Source organism: Dryobates pubescens, chromosome Z (assembly GCF_014839835.1).
Source record: "Dryobates pubescens isolate bDryPub1 chromosome Z, bDryPub1.pri, whole genome shotgun sequence".
In the NCBI taxonomy this organism is placed as follows: Eukaryota; Metazoa; Chordata; class Aves; order Piciformes; family Picidae; genus Dryobates; species Dryobates pubescens.
The window spans coordinates 126,247,972-126,264,128 of record NC_071657.1 but is presented as its reverse complement, the minus strand read 5'-3'; the positions used below and the strand labels follow the sequence as shown (position 1 = coordinate 126,264,128).

General features: G+C 43.3%; 1 protein-coding gene across 2 annotated transcripts in view; it reads left to right on the top strand.

Moving 5' to 3' along the window:
* Nucleotides 1–1,564: 1,564 nt before the first annotated feature.
* GXYLT1 (glucoside xylosyltransferase 1) overlaps nt 1,565–16,157 on the top strand; it is a 28,828-nt gene continuing 14,235 nt past the window's right edge. The window contains exons 1-2 of one of the 2 annotated variants that reach the window (XM_054178026.1): nt 1,565–1,887; nt 8,476–8,568. In XM_054178026.1, the coding sequence (XP_054034001.1) occupies nt 1,667–1,887; nt 8,476–8,568 (314 nt within the window). In that variant the 5' untranslated portion in view covers nt 1,565–1,666. The remainder of the gene's footprint in view (nt 1,888–8,475; nt 8,569–16,157) is intronic. The other variant, XM_054178027.1, reaches the window with a different exon arrangement.

Sequence of the window (16,157 nt, the reverse complement as noted above, 5' to 3'; positions counted from 1 at the left end):
AGAAAAGGGCAAGCAGAATTATTTCAAATTTGTGGGTTTTGTAAAAAAACAGCACTATCAGGAGCTGAGCAAGAAGCACTGAGTCATGGCTTTAAAATGCTTAGCTTGGCAGTAGCGGACTGTCAAGCTGTTAGGCCTTTGCTCAGCAGACTGGGCCACAAAGCAGAATGTGATACTGTATCAGATTCAGCTGAAACCAAATCAACATTCCTTCTTTCTAGCTCAATGCACACCTAATATTTTTCATTCCCCACTGTGCCACTTCCCAGACCTTCTTGTTCTCTAGAAGCATGACTTAGTGAGCTGGGATACCCCTCTCTGATGGTGACTGCAAATGAATCCTTCGGCTCCACACTCTCTCTGGGCAGCCTGTTCCAGTGCTCCATCACAGTAAAAAAAAAAGAAAATTGTCACGTTGAGATGGAATTTCCTGTAATTGAGTTCATATCCACCACCCCTTGTCCTATCCCTGGCCATTACAAAAAAGAGACTGGCTTCAGCCTCTGGACAGCCACCCTTTAAATATTTGTAGACAGTGATAAGGTTCCCCCCTCAGCCTTCTTCAGACTAAGCAGCCCCAGATTTGTGTCTTGCCTCATAAGAGAGGTGCTCTAGTCCCTTAATCATCCTCGTAGCTCTTGGTTGAACTCTCTCCAGTAGTTCCCTGCCTTGAATTGAGGAGTGCAGAACTGTACACAATATTCCAGATGTGCTCTAATTAGGGCTGAGCAGAGGAGAAGGAAAACTTCCCTCGACCTGCTGGAAACCCTCTTCTTAACATAACTGAGTATACCATTGGTCACCAGGGCACGTTGCTGTCCCGTGGATTATTATCAACCAGGACTCCAAGGTCCTCTGTGGAGATACCTCTCCAGCAGGTTGACTCTTAACCTGTACTGGTGCATGGTGTTACTCCTCCCCAGGTGCAACACTTATCCTTGTTGAACACGAGGGAATATCCTTGTGAAGAGGCAGTTGTGGATATTTTCCATAGGAAAATTCAAGATGCCACAACAGCAGCCTCGAGTGAAGGAAAAAAAGATGTTATTTGCAGGGGACTTTAGCCTCGTTTTTTTTTCCTTTAACGAAGACTGGGCGAGACACGAGCCCGTGTGCTGAACCTGCGGATTTAAGAGTTTGTCAAGGGTTGTCACTACTCTGCCAGGGATATTTCTTTCGATTTGTTCCCGGGGACTAATTTTCCAGAGCTCTGAGCAGCCGGCGAGACCAAACTGGCACCAGGGGCCCTCTGGTGGAGCCAAGCTGTTTCTTCCAGGTCCTCCTCAGGGGACTGCGCTCCACCAGCACCCCTGAGGGGAACACGGCATCGGCGCCCTCCGAGCCATTTGCAGCGGTAAAAGGGGTCTTCCAGGTGTTTTTGCTTTTCGGGCAAGTAAACGGAGACACGCAACCGCTACTACGGTACCGCCCTGCCCGGCCTCCCGCCCCACCCCGCAGCGGCACCTGGCTACCCACGGGCGCTTCGAGGCTCGTCCCGCCCTCTGTCGCTAGCCCCGCCCCTCCCTGTTTAGCTCCGCCCCCTTCCTCTCGGCTCCTCTCGTCGGATGCCGGGGCTCGCGCTACCGCCGCCGCGTCTGCTGGGGCTCTCGCTGCTGGTTGGGCCCCGGCCGCCGCCTGGCGCTGCTGCCGGGGCCGGCGCGGGAGGATGCGGCGGTTCGCGCGGGTAGCGCTGCTGTGCCTGGGCTGTGGCGTCTGCTCGTTGCTGTACGGTTTCAGCCAGCTGGCTCTCTCCCTGGAGCAGGAGCCCCGCGGAGGCCGGGAATGGCAGGCCCAAGACTCCGCCGCGCCCAGTGCCCGGCGGCAGGCGGGCGGAGGCCGGGTGGCGGCTGGGGGGAGCGCAGGAGTAGGCGAAGCGGGGGCCAGCAGGTACGAGGCGCGGGAACCGGGCCGGGGAGGCGGGAACGCCGGCGGGCGGTGGTCTCCTCGCATTCCTGCGGGGAGGGCAGAGGAGGCGCGGGAGCGCGCTGGCCGCTTTCTCACTCGCGGGTGGAGCGGGGCTCAGCGCCAGCCCTAACCTCCCGCAGGGGCCGCGGGCGCTCCCGGCTAATCGGTGCCGGTCGGCAGTGCTTTAGCGGCCGCTCCGCTTGAGTAGTGGGGAGGAGGCAAGTTTGCGGCGGCGACGCCGGGCAGGGCAAACGCTTCAGCAGGGAGCGGGGTGGGGGTGGTGATGTCGCTGTGTGCTCCCTCCCGATCAGCTCCGTCATCCCGCGGGCCGATTAGCAGGGAACAGGGGTTGAACAAGCCTTAAAAGCAAGCAAAAATGGAGAAAACTTCTAAGAAGTGGTATTGCAGGAAAGCCAGGGGCTAAAGCCGGCCCCCGTGTACGTCCCTACAGCGGGACGTGCCCCGTCTGCGTGTGTGTCCGCTGCCAAGACACGGTGACATGCAGGCGGGAGGAGGCTGGCATGCTGCTTCGGAGCTAGTTTACGACTTCACAGCGCCCCGTGTGAAAATCATCCTGCTCCCTTGTTGGAGCAGGGTACATGAAGTGAGGAGGGTGCGTTTTCTTCTCCCAAGCTAGGAATCTTTCATGATGTTACTTCTGAAACTTGATCACTTTATCGAATATAACTTTATTTGAGCAAAAATACTTACGAGATAGTTTAATAAAGTTCGTCTTCTCACAGGCAACTGTGATTTCAGTTCTGCAGTTAAAGTGGTGTAAATCTGAACAGCTCACATTCTGCACAGCTGCATATTTCTGTTGCCTGCCTCTGCCTTCATCAGCAGAAATTTGTATGGGGTTGCACAGTGAGATTACAGAACGAAAAGAAGTACTAGTTTTCCTTTAGGTTAGTTTCGTGATTCTATTCACCTGTGGCTACTAGAATGCTAATGCCAGGAAAAGAGGGGTGACACGAAAGCAGTTACTGAAGCTGGAGGAGAAATTAGGATCAGGCTTTTCTGGGCCAGCCTACCTCTCACTGTGTTTAGGTTCCGCAGGAGTTTAAAGCAATGTTAAGTTTGATGTTTTGGCCACTCTCCCTCCTTCCTAATGCTGCAGACACTCTGGCACTCCCCCGCTGCTTCTGCTCCTTTGATCACACAAGTCAGTTGATTTTGTCGCACTGACCTGCCTGCATTTTGGCCAGCTCAGCCCTCTCAATTGCCTCATCCTGTAATTATGAAAGTGGTGGTGCTGGTGCAAAGTAGTTAGGGAGATGACAGCTCTGACTTAATCCTTTTAAAACATGAAGCAGCGTTTGGAGTTATTTGGAGTGGATTGCGCAGAAATGTGAACTCCTCTTTTTGAACGGTGTAACTACTTCAGAGGACGTGTTCCTGTTTTTCCCCCCCATGCTTTGGGTTTAGTTCAGATTAATGCAGATTATGAATGAAAAAAAATATGGGGATGCTTGTTCATCACTTCAAGTTCGTGATTAAAATCTCATTGTGAGAAGCTGAAACCTGCTAGCTTTAAAGAACATGGTAACTGGAATAAGAGTTAAACAGTTTGACATAAGATTTAATAGTTTTTATCAATTTTTAATAGAAGTGTGAGAAAGAACGATAAGTGTCATACTTGTTTTACCAAAGAAAAGATTAAATTTACATGAAGAAAACTTGTTAGACCCAAAAATAATTCTTGTTAGTAAACCTGGAAACCACTTTCAGGTGCATCATGCTCCTGGTTAGCAGAAGAACCATGTTTATTTTAAAAGCTGTACTTTTTTCTTTTTACTATTTCTACTAAAGTGTAGCTTTTAAATCGAAGGTACTGGGTGGGGGAGAACTCTAAGAAGGTACAAGAAGCTTCTCGCTTACTGGAGTGCAGTGGAATGTGAGAGAGAAATCTGCCCTGTTTTGCAACATGGGAAAACTTTAGAAACGGAGGAAGTTATTTTCCAAAGGTCTTATGAGCTGTAAAGTTTTCCTCATATGTGCACTTCCATGGGGGCATATCTGCTTGCAAAATTAGGTGTCTGTTTGACACCTGTGTGGGAAATCGTCACCTACAAACCACTGTCTGTAGCAAATTGATGATGTTTTATGCGCTTATTGTACAGACAGCATGCGTAAAACCTGGGTGTGAATCAGTTCCTTAGAATAGTCTCTGAAAGGCTTTTGTTTAAGGGGATAAAAGTCTGTTCTGTGTCAGTTAAAAAATGCCCCACATAACGTTCCTTTAGATGCATGTTTCAATTATTGCCAAGTATTAAATCGTATGACATTCACTTGTGTAACTAGTGCACACATCTTGGTGAATGTATTGGTGGTTTTCATTTCTATATGTAGGCTGTTTTAGTGGAGACTGAATGTGATGAGGTTTAACATTTCATGTGCATTAATAGAAACTTTCAGGAATGATTTTCTGTAGTTGTTTGCTTCAAAAATACAGTTTGGCAAAGCAAATGTCACTGCCATCTGAAGGCATTTGCACAGTCAGCAGTGATGTCCCATTCTGTTTAACCAAGAAGGAACTACTTTGCCTTAACAATCCAGTTCATGTATGACATAAGGGCAGAAAGCACTCCATTATGTTCTGTGATGGGAGGGATGCCAAGATTTCTGGTAGTTTTCAGAAGCCTGCAAACATGAAAACTGCAAGCTTTGAATAAAACTTAATCGTACCACACCTGGAAGAATTTTGCAACAGTGATGATGCTTTTAAGTAGAAATCTTTAATTAAAGAGGAAGTACCCTAGTGAAACTAGAATTACAGGTTGAGGCAAGATCTTCCAATAAACATAGTAATTCAGGGGAGCTTGTTGAGTAATCATTTTGGTAAGGAGTTGTTTGTTTTAAAGGCTACAGTAGCCCAAGGAGTAAGATGACTAGAAACTAAAGTTGTGTATCTTGAAACTTGATATAAATAGCTGGAAAACATGTCAAGAATGTGTTAAATAAATCTAAATATTGTGTTTTAGCTGTGAAGGAAGATTAATGTTGAAGTTAAATTGTCCTTCCAATGAGAAATGTAGTAATGAATAGTCAGTACTATTATACATAATGTGCTGAATGAACAATAGATCTAAACTTGAAAATAGGAAAATACTCAAGCGTCTACTTCCAGAGGATACAAAGCCAGTCGAAAGCCAGTGTGTGTAGTTAACCTGTCTTCCTTTGTGACTGTGATTTATGGATAGAGAAGGCTGTGAAAAAATCAGTACAACAGGATGAATAAATGTTACTTGCTATATGCATGTCAATTAATAGTGCTCAAGTCTGTTGTCTGTGGAGTATCCTTTCAAGTCAGACTTTCTCCACATACTTTCAGATCAGTTAATTATCAGACTGTGCTTCTAGAAGTGCATCTTTAGTTAGTTTTATCAATTTTGCACTTCAGTTAGGGAGATAATGTTTGAGAAGTAGAGCTGGTATCAGTTCTGTAAATACAGTGAGGTCGATGAATTTGACCCTCTTGAAAGAAAACATTTTAAAGTTATGCTGTAGTTCAGCCATACTGTTTTGTTATGTGTGTCACTGATACTTTTGGTCTGGGCAAACTCACCAGGCTTGAAGTTCAGCTCAGGCCCTCTGGGATACACACATGCATGCACAAATGAATACACCAGAGATCCTTCCAGTTCCTGGTCTTAGCACTGTGGCAGCTGGCCACCAGATTGTCTTGAGCGAATTGGCCTTTTGGATAGCTGGTCCAGCTGGCCTTAACATTAACCAACCCTCAAACCCCAGGGCTTCTTGGGTGGCTGGCTGAGACCTTCTGGTCCTTTCAGTAGCTGTCCTGCAGACCGCAGTCACTTGTAGCTAGATTAAGAGGGTCTTTCAGTGGCTCAACTTCTCTTCTCTGCAAAGTCTGGCCCAGCCTTGTGGCCTGATACCTGACTCCAAAGCCTCTTGCCGTCCTTTGCTGGCTAGTCTGGCTTGATACTCGCTAATGATTATGTGCACCAACACATACACCTGCACTGTGTGTAGCTATGTCTCTCCAGCTTCTGTCACTGCTGGATCATGGGCCTCTGATCTGCACCTGTCTTTTCATCTGCTGGCACTTTGACCTCAGTGGCTGGTTGTGCTGACTGGCGGCAACCTGCTTGCATGTGTCTGGACCTTCTTTCCATTTTTGCATTCTCATCCCTCCCAGTTCACTTTTATGCCACACACTCCTGCAGGCAGTAATTTCTGTAGGTAGTTGGTAAGGTGGTCTGGAGAGCCTCTCCTGTTGTCTCTTCTGGTGGATCTTCCCTGGTAGTCATGGGGCTGACTGCTTTTCCATACCGGGGCCAGGTCAGGGTGCTCCATATGCCTGGGTTAGATTGCTGGGTTTCCATCACCTGGTATCTTTTCTGCTCTCTATTTGTGAATACTGGCCTTTAATCACATCATCTGTAACAGGTCTGAGCAAAATACCCAGGCCTAATGCTGAAGGAGACTATTCCTGTCTGACTAGTAACCTTGCTCAGGTGACGATGACTGTGCCTGTGATGAACTGATACAGTGCGTGTCCCTAGCTTTGTAAAACACTTGTGGCACTTCTTTGTAGTCTACGCTTTCTTTGAGTTTTGTTTCAAGTAAAAAAAAACACCCAAAAAACATCTTCATGAGTGACATTTTGAATTATCTTATTGTGAATCAAAAGAATAAAATGCTGTTCAATGATTACAGTCTCTTAATCGTTTTTATGTGAGAGCTTTATGCAATATGGTAGTATAAGGTCAGTTGAGAAAGACTTCTGTTGGCAGGAGAAAAGTCTTAGTCTAATGTGAGGTAAATCACCTACACATGTATCCTAGTAACATTTTTTGTTCCAGATGTGAAATTTGTGAATCAAATCCAAGGCTGACATCCTTGTAATTGTACTACATGAGATATTGGAAAGGCCTGATATGTTAGAGGAGTGACTTGGGCATTAATTCAAGCTTCCCTTACTAGTCTGGATGGGACAGTAGCTCAAGGCAGCTAAGAAAGCACAAGAATTGGCAACTGAAAGAGGCATCCTATGTTACAGTAATGCAAGCTTCCAAACCAGAAAATTGTTTTTGCAAGAGAATCTATTAATTTATCCAAAAGTAATGAAGAATCTATTAATTTATCCCAAAGTAATGAAGAATCTATTAATTTATCCAAAAGTAATGAGTTACTTCAAAAAGGTACACAGTGGAAGCTGTAAAGGCTGTTCTTTAGATTAGCACAAGCTCTTAATGTGCCTTGAAGTTTTTGTGAAACTTTGAAAGGCACAAAGATTAATGTAAGAAATAATCTGGAAGAGAGAACTAATGGTTGTATACAGTTTACTTTCCCCAGAGAAGTGCAGCTATCCCAGTGCCTGGATGTTTATTCATGGAGACCATTCTGAAGTCATGAGGTAGAACTACTTCACTAATTCTTGCAAATGCACGTATCTACAGGATGTGAGGATTTCCTGCGATGTCTACCAAAGAACTGCTCCACCCTCCCTGCCCCCCCAACACTTAACGAGGCTTTGTGAAACACTGTGTTTATCAGGTCATTTTTCTCAACTGTTGAAAAAAGGAAGAAATGCAGTTTGTCATTTTTGATGCTACATTGATCTATCAAATCTGGTGTTTGTGAAACATTTACCGTTACACCTTTACCTAACACTGCCAAGGTGAGGCTGATTCCTTTCAAACTTGCAAAACCAACTTGCATTAGATTTCTCAGCTGTAGGCCTTTAATACCTTTCCATCATCGGGTTTTTGCATGGGTTTTCTTGCCCATCTTTTGTTGACATCCCAAGTTGCAAAGGAGGTTAAACACTATTGGCCTTTTGTCACCAGAGCAGTAAGAGGGAGCACTCAAGAGCTGCTGTGCGGTATTCTACTTGCTCATTTAAGATTTTAAATCTTGATGTTGTTTTCCTCACCAGAACCCTTGAAAACACATTTCCATTACTCTTTTTGGTGATTTCCTGTGTTACTGTTGCATAACATGTAGTGGTGGACCAGGCAAACCTGCTTTTTTTAGTTGTTAGTACAAGTCAATAAATTATTACCTTGTGCCAGATATTATGGTTATTTCTGTATCAGAGTAATGCTCTCTTATGAAATGAGGGAATGAATTGGTATTGCAAAGCCCTGAGGGTTTTTTTGGTTAAAAATCAGGTTTGCACCAAATAGAGCAATGGATCAATAAGGATTGTGCTTAAATGGACAATGTAACTTTGAGAATTAAATTTCTACTTGCTCCTCTACTTGAAGTAGACAAAGGTATTGCAAAGGTGAAGGAATACTTTCCATCAGTAAGTGCTGCTCTTCAGTCTATTACCTATGGACTTGTACTAAGCCAAGAACAACATGTAATGACCCTCAAAAATCCCAAGGACTCAAAGTGTATGGACAGAAAGGGCTAAAGGACGGGGACCACTATTCCTTAAAAGAATCCACCTTGTTTGCATTGTCTAAATGCCATTATATAGCCAGTCTTCAGCCAGGTAATTAACAATGCAAATCATTTTTAAGCTAGAAACAAATCCATTTAACTTTACCGTAAAATCAGTAACATTTATATAGGTTATTTTTCTTATCCTGTTAGGTGTAAGAATGTGTCTCTATCTTTCTGGAATTCCTATTGGATGCTGCCCTCTGATGTTTGTGGAATGAACTGCTTTTGGGAAGCTGCTTTTAGGTAGGATCTATTATTAAACAGTACTTTGTTATTTGATTACAGATAGGTACAGCTGATAATGATTTTTGGCTATATAGCAAGGTGATACAGCAAAATATTTTCATATGCATTTCACCTGCTTATGTTATGGCTGCTTTTAGCTGGGCTTTCTCCTGTTTTACTGTGGTTTTAAAATTCTAGACTCAAGTGTTGTTATAAAGATTAGCTTTTTTTTTTTTCAGTTATGCTGATTCATTAAATAGAGACTTGTTAACCTTGCTCAAAAGTCTTATCTGAATATAGTCTGGAAAGTTACTGATTAACTAATTATTTTTGATGAATAAAACTTGCTGCACAGTAGTACCCATGTCATAATTTGCGGTGAAAACTGGCAGGCACATTTGGTAACTTAAGTTTGGAGGGTTTCTAATTCAAATTACACTTTTTGTAGAATCTGAGGAGAATATTTCATCCAAAAGGACTGAAAACAACCTTTCTAGAACATGCTTTAGGGTACAGTATGTTGAAGCAGAGTCTGTGTCCTTAAAGTTGCATCTTTAACAATCATTTCAAATGTTTTGATGTTATTGCTCAGATGCTTTAGGCTGTTAGATTACAGAAGTAGCTTGAAAAGAAAAGGAAGAAATGAAACCTTAAGCTGCTTGACAGTGTGTTTCCTAAACTGCATAGTTATCTTCAGTATGTAACTTAAGTTGTAGGTAATTTTGTCTTAAAGTTTTACTGATCATCCCTTGATATGGTTGCCTTAGTCCTGAAGCTTGAATCTTTCTAGGGAAAGAAAGGGAGAAAATAGATTTAGCTTCATGAGACCTAATACATTTTTGAAAATCATGATTTTGAGAAAGGCTTTACATCTGTCACCTACTCCTCTCTGCTTGTGTTCTGTCAGTCCTTTTTAAGCTCATTGGTTGCCAAGAAATTAATTAAAGAGATGGCTTAGATTGATCTTTAGTCAATTAGTGAACCACACCTATAATTTGGGACTGCTGAGTCTTTCTCACTGCTCTTCAGTGGATTCTCTATCTCCAAATTTATTTCTTGCTCTGTTTAGTAAGTTCAGAGAGCTGCAATGAGTTTGTGTAAGAGAGGAGGTGGTGAAGATGGCAGAGAATAAAGTGCTCCCTCTTTGGATAGCAGCAAACAATTACAATAGCTCAGTATACAAACCTGCTGCCTAAACCTTATTTTCTTTTATGTATTGGAATCATAGAATCATTAAGACTGGAAAAGACCTCTAAGATCATATAGCCCAACTGTGACCCAACTACTATCACCACTAAACCATATCCCAGAGTGCCACATCTACACTCTCCTTGAACACCTCCAGGGATGGTGACTACACCAACTGAGCTGCCTGTTCCAATGCTTCACCATTCTCTGGTTAAGGAAGTTTTTCCTAGTGTCCAGTCTAAACCTAGCCTGGCATGATTTAAACCCATATCATCTTGTCCTATCGCTAGTTACTTGGAAGAGACCAACACCAGCCTCACTTCAACCCCCTTTCTGGTAGTTTTAGAGAACAATAAGATCTCCCTTTAGCCTTCTCTTCTTCAGACTGAACACACCCCCAGCTCCTTCAATTGCTCCTCATATGACATACCCTTCATACTCTTCCCAGCTTTGTTGCTGTTCTCTGGACACTCACCAGGACCTCAGTGTCTTTCCTATGCTGTGACACCCATAACTCAACACAGTAGTCAAGTTGTGGCCTCATCTGGGCTGAGTGCAGGGGCACTTTCCTACTGCTGGACACACTAGTTTTGATATAGGCCAGGATGCCATTGACCCTCTTGGCCACCTGGGTGCACTGCTAGCTCATGTTTTGCTGGGCATCCACCAGTACCCTCAGATCCTTTTCCACTGGCCTGCTTTCCAGCCACTCTGCCTCAAACCTATATAGTGTTATTGTGACCAAAGTGCAGAAACTGTGACTTGGTCTTGTTAAACCTCATTCCATTGACCTCAGACCATAGATGTGTACCCTGTCCAGATCTCTATGCAATGCCTTCCTACCCTCGAGCAGGTCCACACTCCTGCTCAATTTAGTGTCATCTGCAAACTTGCTGATGGTGCTTTCAATCCACTCATCCAAATCATTACTAAAGATGTTAAACAGAACTGGCCCAAACACCAAGCCCTGGGAGACACCAGCTGTGACCAGCTGCCAGTTGGATTTAACTCTGTCAGAACTCTTTGGTCCCAGCTGTCCTGCCAGTTTTTCATCCAGTAAAGAATGGGCTGCAAGTTTCTCAAGGAGAGTCCTGTCAGAGAGAGTGTCAAAGGCTGTACTAAAGACCAGATAGACAACATCCACAGCCTTTCTCTTTTCACTAGGTGGGTCCCCTGGTCATAGAAGGAGATGAGCCTGGTCAAGCAGGACCTGCCTTTCATGAACCCATGCTGACTGGGCCTGATCTACGGCTATCCTGCGCTTGCCGTGTGGGTGCACCCAAGCATTCCATAATCTTTCCTGCTACTGAGGTCAGGCTAACAGGCCTGTAGTTCCCTGAATCCTTCTTTGGGCCCTTTTTTGTAGATGGGTGTCATGTTGGCAAGCCTCCAATTGTCTGGCACCTCCCCTGTTAATCAGGACTTGTGAGAGGTGATGGAAAGCAGATTGGTAAGCTCCTCTGCCATCTCCCTCAGCCCTCTTAGGTGAATCTCCTGTGGCCCCATAGACTTATGAGTGTCCAGGTGGCATAACAGGTTGTGTTTCCTCCTGGCTTATGGGGAGTTGATGCTGCTCTCCATTCCTACCCAGGAGGCTGAATACCTTGAGGATAATGGGTCTGGCTATTAAAGACTGAGGCAAAGGTGGCATTAAGTACCTCAGCCTTTTCTTTATCCATGATAGCAATGTTCCCCCCTACATCCAATAAAGGCTGGACATTTTCCTTGGCTTTCTCTTTATTGTGAATGTATTTGTAAAAACCTTTATTGTTATCCCTCACAGCAGCACCCAGGTTGAGTTCTAACTGTGCTTTTGCCTTTCTGATGTTCTTTCTGTGTGACCTAACTAGATGGTATGCTTTCTTGAGTTGTCTGTCCCTCTTTTCAAAGATGGTAAACTCCTTTTTTTTCTTGAGCCTGTGCAAGAGCTTCCTGTTCAGCCAGGCCAGTCGTCTTCCCCAGCAGTTTGTTTTATGACACATCAGGACAGCCTGTTCCTGCACCTCTAAGACTTCCTTCTTGAAGAACGTCCAGCCTTCCTGAACCCCTTTGCCCTTCAGGACTGTATCCCAAGGAACCAGTGTCCTGAACAGTCTGAAGCCTGTCCTCTGGAAGTCCAGAGAGTAGTGGTTTAACTGACTCTCCCCTCCTCCCCACCAAGAATCAAGGATTCTAGCATTTCATAATCAATAAGCCCAAGATGACCTCTGACCACCACATCACCCACCAGTCCTTCTTTGTTTGCAAACAGTAGATTCAGTGAGGCACTTCCCCTGGCAGGCTCATTTGCCAGTTGTGTCAGGAAGTTATCTTCCATATACTCCAGGAACCTCTTAGATTGTTTCTTCTCTGCTGTGTTTTATTTCCAGCAGATGTCCAGTAAATTAAAGTCCTCCATGAGCACAAGGGGTGGAGATTTGGAGACTTCTTCCAGTTGCCTCTAGGATGCCTCATCAGCCTCCTCATCCTGGTTGGGTGGTCTGTAACAGACTTCCAACAGGATATCTGCCTCGTTGGCCTTTCCTCTAACTCTTACACAAGTACTTGACCTTACCAATGCAGTTGTTGAGTTCTACATGAGCAAAACACTAACAGTGCCACTCCACCACCTCTCCTTCCCTGCCTATCCCTTCTGAAGAGCTTATAGACATTCATTGCAGTACTCCAGTTATAACAGTCATCCCACCACTGTTCTGGGATGGCAAATAGGTCACAGCTGTCCTGCTGTACAATGGCTTTTAGAATTAACACAAGATCATTGCAGTCCAGTTTCAGCTTTGGATATGGGTTATAATTTTGTTTGTTTCAAACAAAATATGTATTGTACTAGACTGTGAAACTGAAGGGTTTAGAATTTCAATATGCTTTGAAAAAAAGATACTTAGCTGTTTTCAAGTTTGCAGTAAGAATTTTGGAGGAATAACCCCCCTGCAAGTTTATTAACTGCATCAAATGGAGTCTGGCATTCTTGTTTTCTGAGATTGTACCCATGGGGGCACTTCAAGATTCTTCATGAAGATAAAACTTCTTGAGAGCTTTTTCTGTAAAGGGGCAAAATTGTAGTTCTAAATTGACTGTCTTTTGAAAGGGAAGGAAAGGAAAGGCAGTTTTACCATAGCATCTTACTCCCAATAATTCGATCCTGGGTTGACTTAAGCCTTTGTGTTCTTGTTAAATTCAGTTAATGTAGTGAGGTGTAGAATAGAACTGGACTTTAAAGAGTTATGTATCTGACAAAAATCTCAGTATAGCTAACTCCAGTGCCTATAAATGTGTCAACAAAATAATGGGGATTCCAATGAGTTTGCTTTTCATAGAAATGTCAGTCTGGTCCTTGAACTGCACTGACCCTTACCTTAAATACTGTATTTGGCCTGGGATTAATCCATAAAAGTGAACAACATGTTTCTGGATCATAAATCAGTTTTTGAGATTCTGGTGTTCTGTTCTTACTGTTTCAATAAATTAACCTAATGAGAAGAGGCTGAGGGAGCTGGGATTGTTTAGCCTAGAGAAGAGGAGGCTCAGGGGAGACCTTACTGCTGTCTACAACTATCTGAAGGGTGGTTGTAGGCAGGAGGGGGTTGGTCTCTTCTCCCAGGCAACCAGCACCAGAACAAGAGGACACAGTCTCAAGCTGTGCCAGGGGAAGTTTAGGCTCAAGGTGAGGAGAAAGTTCTTCACAGAGAGAGTTGTTAGGCATTGGAATGGGCTGCCCAGGGGAGTTGGTGGAGTTACCATCCCTGGAAGTGTTCAAGAGGGGGATTGGACATGGCACTTGGTGCCATGGTCTAGTCATGAGGTCTGTGGTGATGGGTTGGACTTGATAATCTTTGAGGTCTCTTCCAACCTTGGTGATTCTGTGACTCTGTGATAGTCAATTTTTAGACTATTTACATATTGTAACTTCAAACCTAATCTACTAATTGAGTTTGTAATTGAAGGGATGACATTTGGACATCCTATGCACTGGTATCGTTAGCATCCTTTTACAAAATAAGCTCTGATTATGACCTATTTTTAATTCACTGCAGCAGTAGGAAGCCAATAAGTTGAGTAAAAAATAGAATCTTCATCACTTTCAAATCCAAATTATTTCTGTAGTTACCTTGATCCTACTTCTAATAACTGTAGAAATGATCTAATAGTTGATTTCTAATCAGTGCAGGCTTTGTTGCCTTCTTTACCTGTTTGCTTTTCTAGAAACTGAAGGTTGCAGGGTTAGGCTGATTAGTGATTTTAAAAAAAATTTAGATTAAATACAAAGCATTAAAAGAAAAATAGCTGTGATAAATAAGCTATCTGTATTGTATTTACATATCTACCACTTGTTTTTCTGAGGCACATCGTGGTGCCAAGTTTGAAGTAATATAGGATGATTATATGAAAATATTTCTTCTGCATATTCTGATAAATATAATTTGCATTTCCTGTGGAGGAGAGGTTCTCTGATTAGTATTTTAGTGATGATATGATTTGAGGTATGCTTTCTTGTTTTTCCAAGTTGAGCTGGGATGCAGTGAAGGTTCTAGAATTGCAACCCATCAAAACATACCTCCATATCCTACTACCAAATTATTACTTTATAATTTTAATTAACCTAGTAATGCTAATTTAAAACACAGTGTGTCATGGTGTGCATCTTTAAACATAAGCCAGTGTCTTAACAGACAGGTTCTTGAAAACCATGTAGGAGATTCATTGAGCATACGTTGGGCATTCATGGGAGCAGATCCTCCTGGAGTTCTCAGTGAAGAACTTTCTCCTCACCTCGAGCCTAAACTTCCCCTGGCACAGCTTGAGACTGTGTCCTCTTGTTCTGGTGCTGGTTGCTAGAGAGAAGAGACCAACCCCTTCCAGGCTACAACTACCCTTCAGGTAGTTGTAGAGAACAATGAGGTCACCCCTGAGCCTCCTCCTCTCCATGCTAAACAATACAGTGCACAATAGTGTGTGAATGAGTAAACAATTCAAACCAGCAAAACCAATAAGTAAAGAAGCCAGCAATTGGAAAAGTGCAGCATCCAAGCCAGCAAAGGGGTTGAGACTCCAAGCCTCCCCACCCCAAAACCAGAAGCTGGAATGAAGCACCTGGAAACAGGAAGCATCTCAGGTTGCAGCCTCAACTCCAAGCCCCGTGATCCTTTTCTCCAGCCAGCGCTTCATTATAAACCTGTCATGACATCCGCATGGTATCAAATACCATTAGCTGTTTCAGCTGGCTGAACCCATGGCACTCTGTCAGAGGTTATTAACCCCACATCAGAATTAATCAGTACAGAACGAAGGTCTGCCCTTTAACACAAAAATTTCAGGGCAAGACTTGTACCTGGCCGTAGGCTTCTCAAGCTTAAAGTGTATGTATTTGCTTCACAGTGTCAAAGTGGATTGTTTCAATTGTTTATTTTTTCTCTTGGGAGTATGTGTGGTGCTCTCTCTCCAGTGTTTTATTTCATTCATTTTTACTGACACTTACATATAATTAGTGTCCTCAGGCAAATGAAGTTCTCTTATTTGTTCCTGAACACTCAAATCCTGTCATGGCTTCCTATCTTCTGTTGGATTACAGGTGTATTCTTTGCTCTTCCATTTTAATTACCAGAGGATTTCTTTTTCCCCACTGGAACCAGGACTGCCACATTATTGGAGATTCTTTTTCTTTACAGATTAAGGCTGTCTGTCCAAAAATCTTACTAAAATACAGTTTGTGTTTAATTTTTCCAGTTTCTCCTTGGGAGTTCTCCCACACCAAAATATCAGGCTACTAGGAATTAGAAATTACAATTAGCATTTGCATTTTTGTGCTTTCCATGTTACCTCTGAGCTTTTGGGGTTTTTTTATTGAAAAGTATCTCCTCACTTTTGAAAGTGTCTTTACACTTTTTGTAACCTGGACTTGAGGTTCCATAAGGCTCTGATATCAGAGCTGTGATACTCTGATACCAAACTCACTCAGATTCAGACAAATTAGAGTTCTTGTCAATAACACTGGATTGTGTTCATGGCCAACTCAGCTACTGAATTGCTGAAAAAATAAATTAAAATCTGTGTTTCTGAAAATTTTTGTATCATTAGGTCATAACCAGACCCAGGGCTGTCTAAATGAACAAGGTTTTCCTTTCCCTGTCTCCTGGTGAGGTAGTTGTATGACTAACTTCAGTGGAGAGCAGTGGAAGAAAGATGGGGAAAAGGTTATAATAGGCTGGAAAATTCAGGAAGAAGTAGTAGAGGAGTTGAGAGGTGACAGTTTTGAAAGGAATTAGGGTAAAGACTGAAGTTAAGTACACATCATGAAGAAGGGGGTGAGATGAATCATGGCATAGATAACTGGCTCTGTGGATGGAGTATGTTGATACTGAAGGTGAGACTACAGAGTTCAAGCTCATAAGCTCTGCTGGACAACTTAAACTTTATGCTGC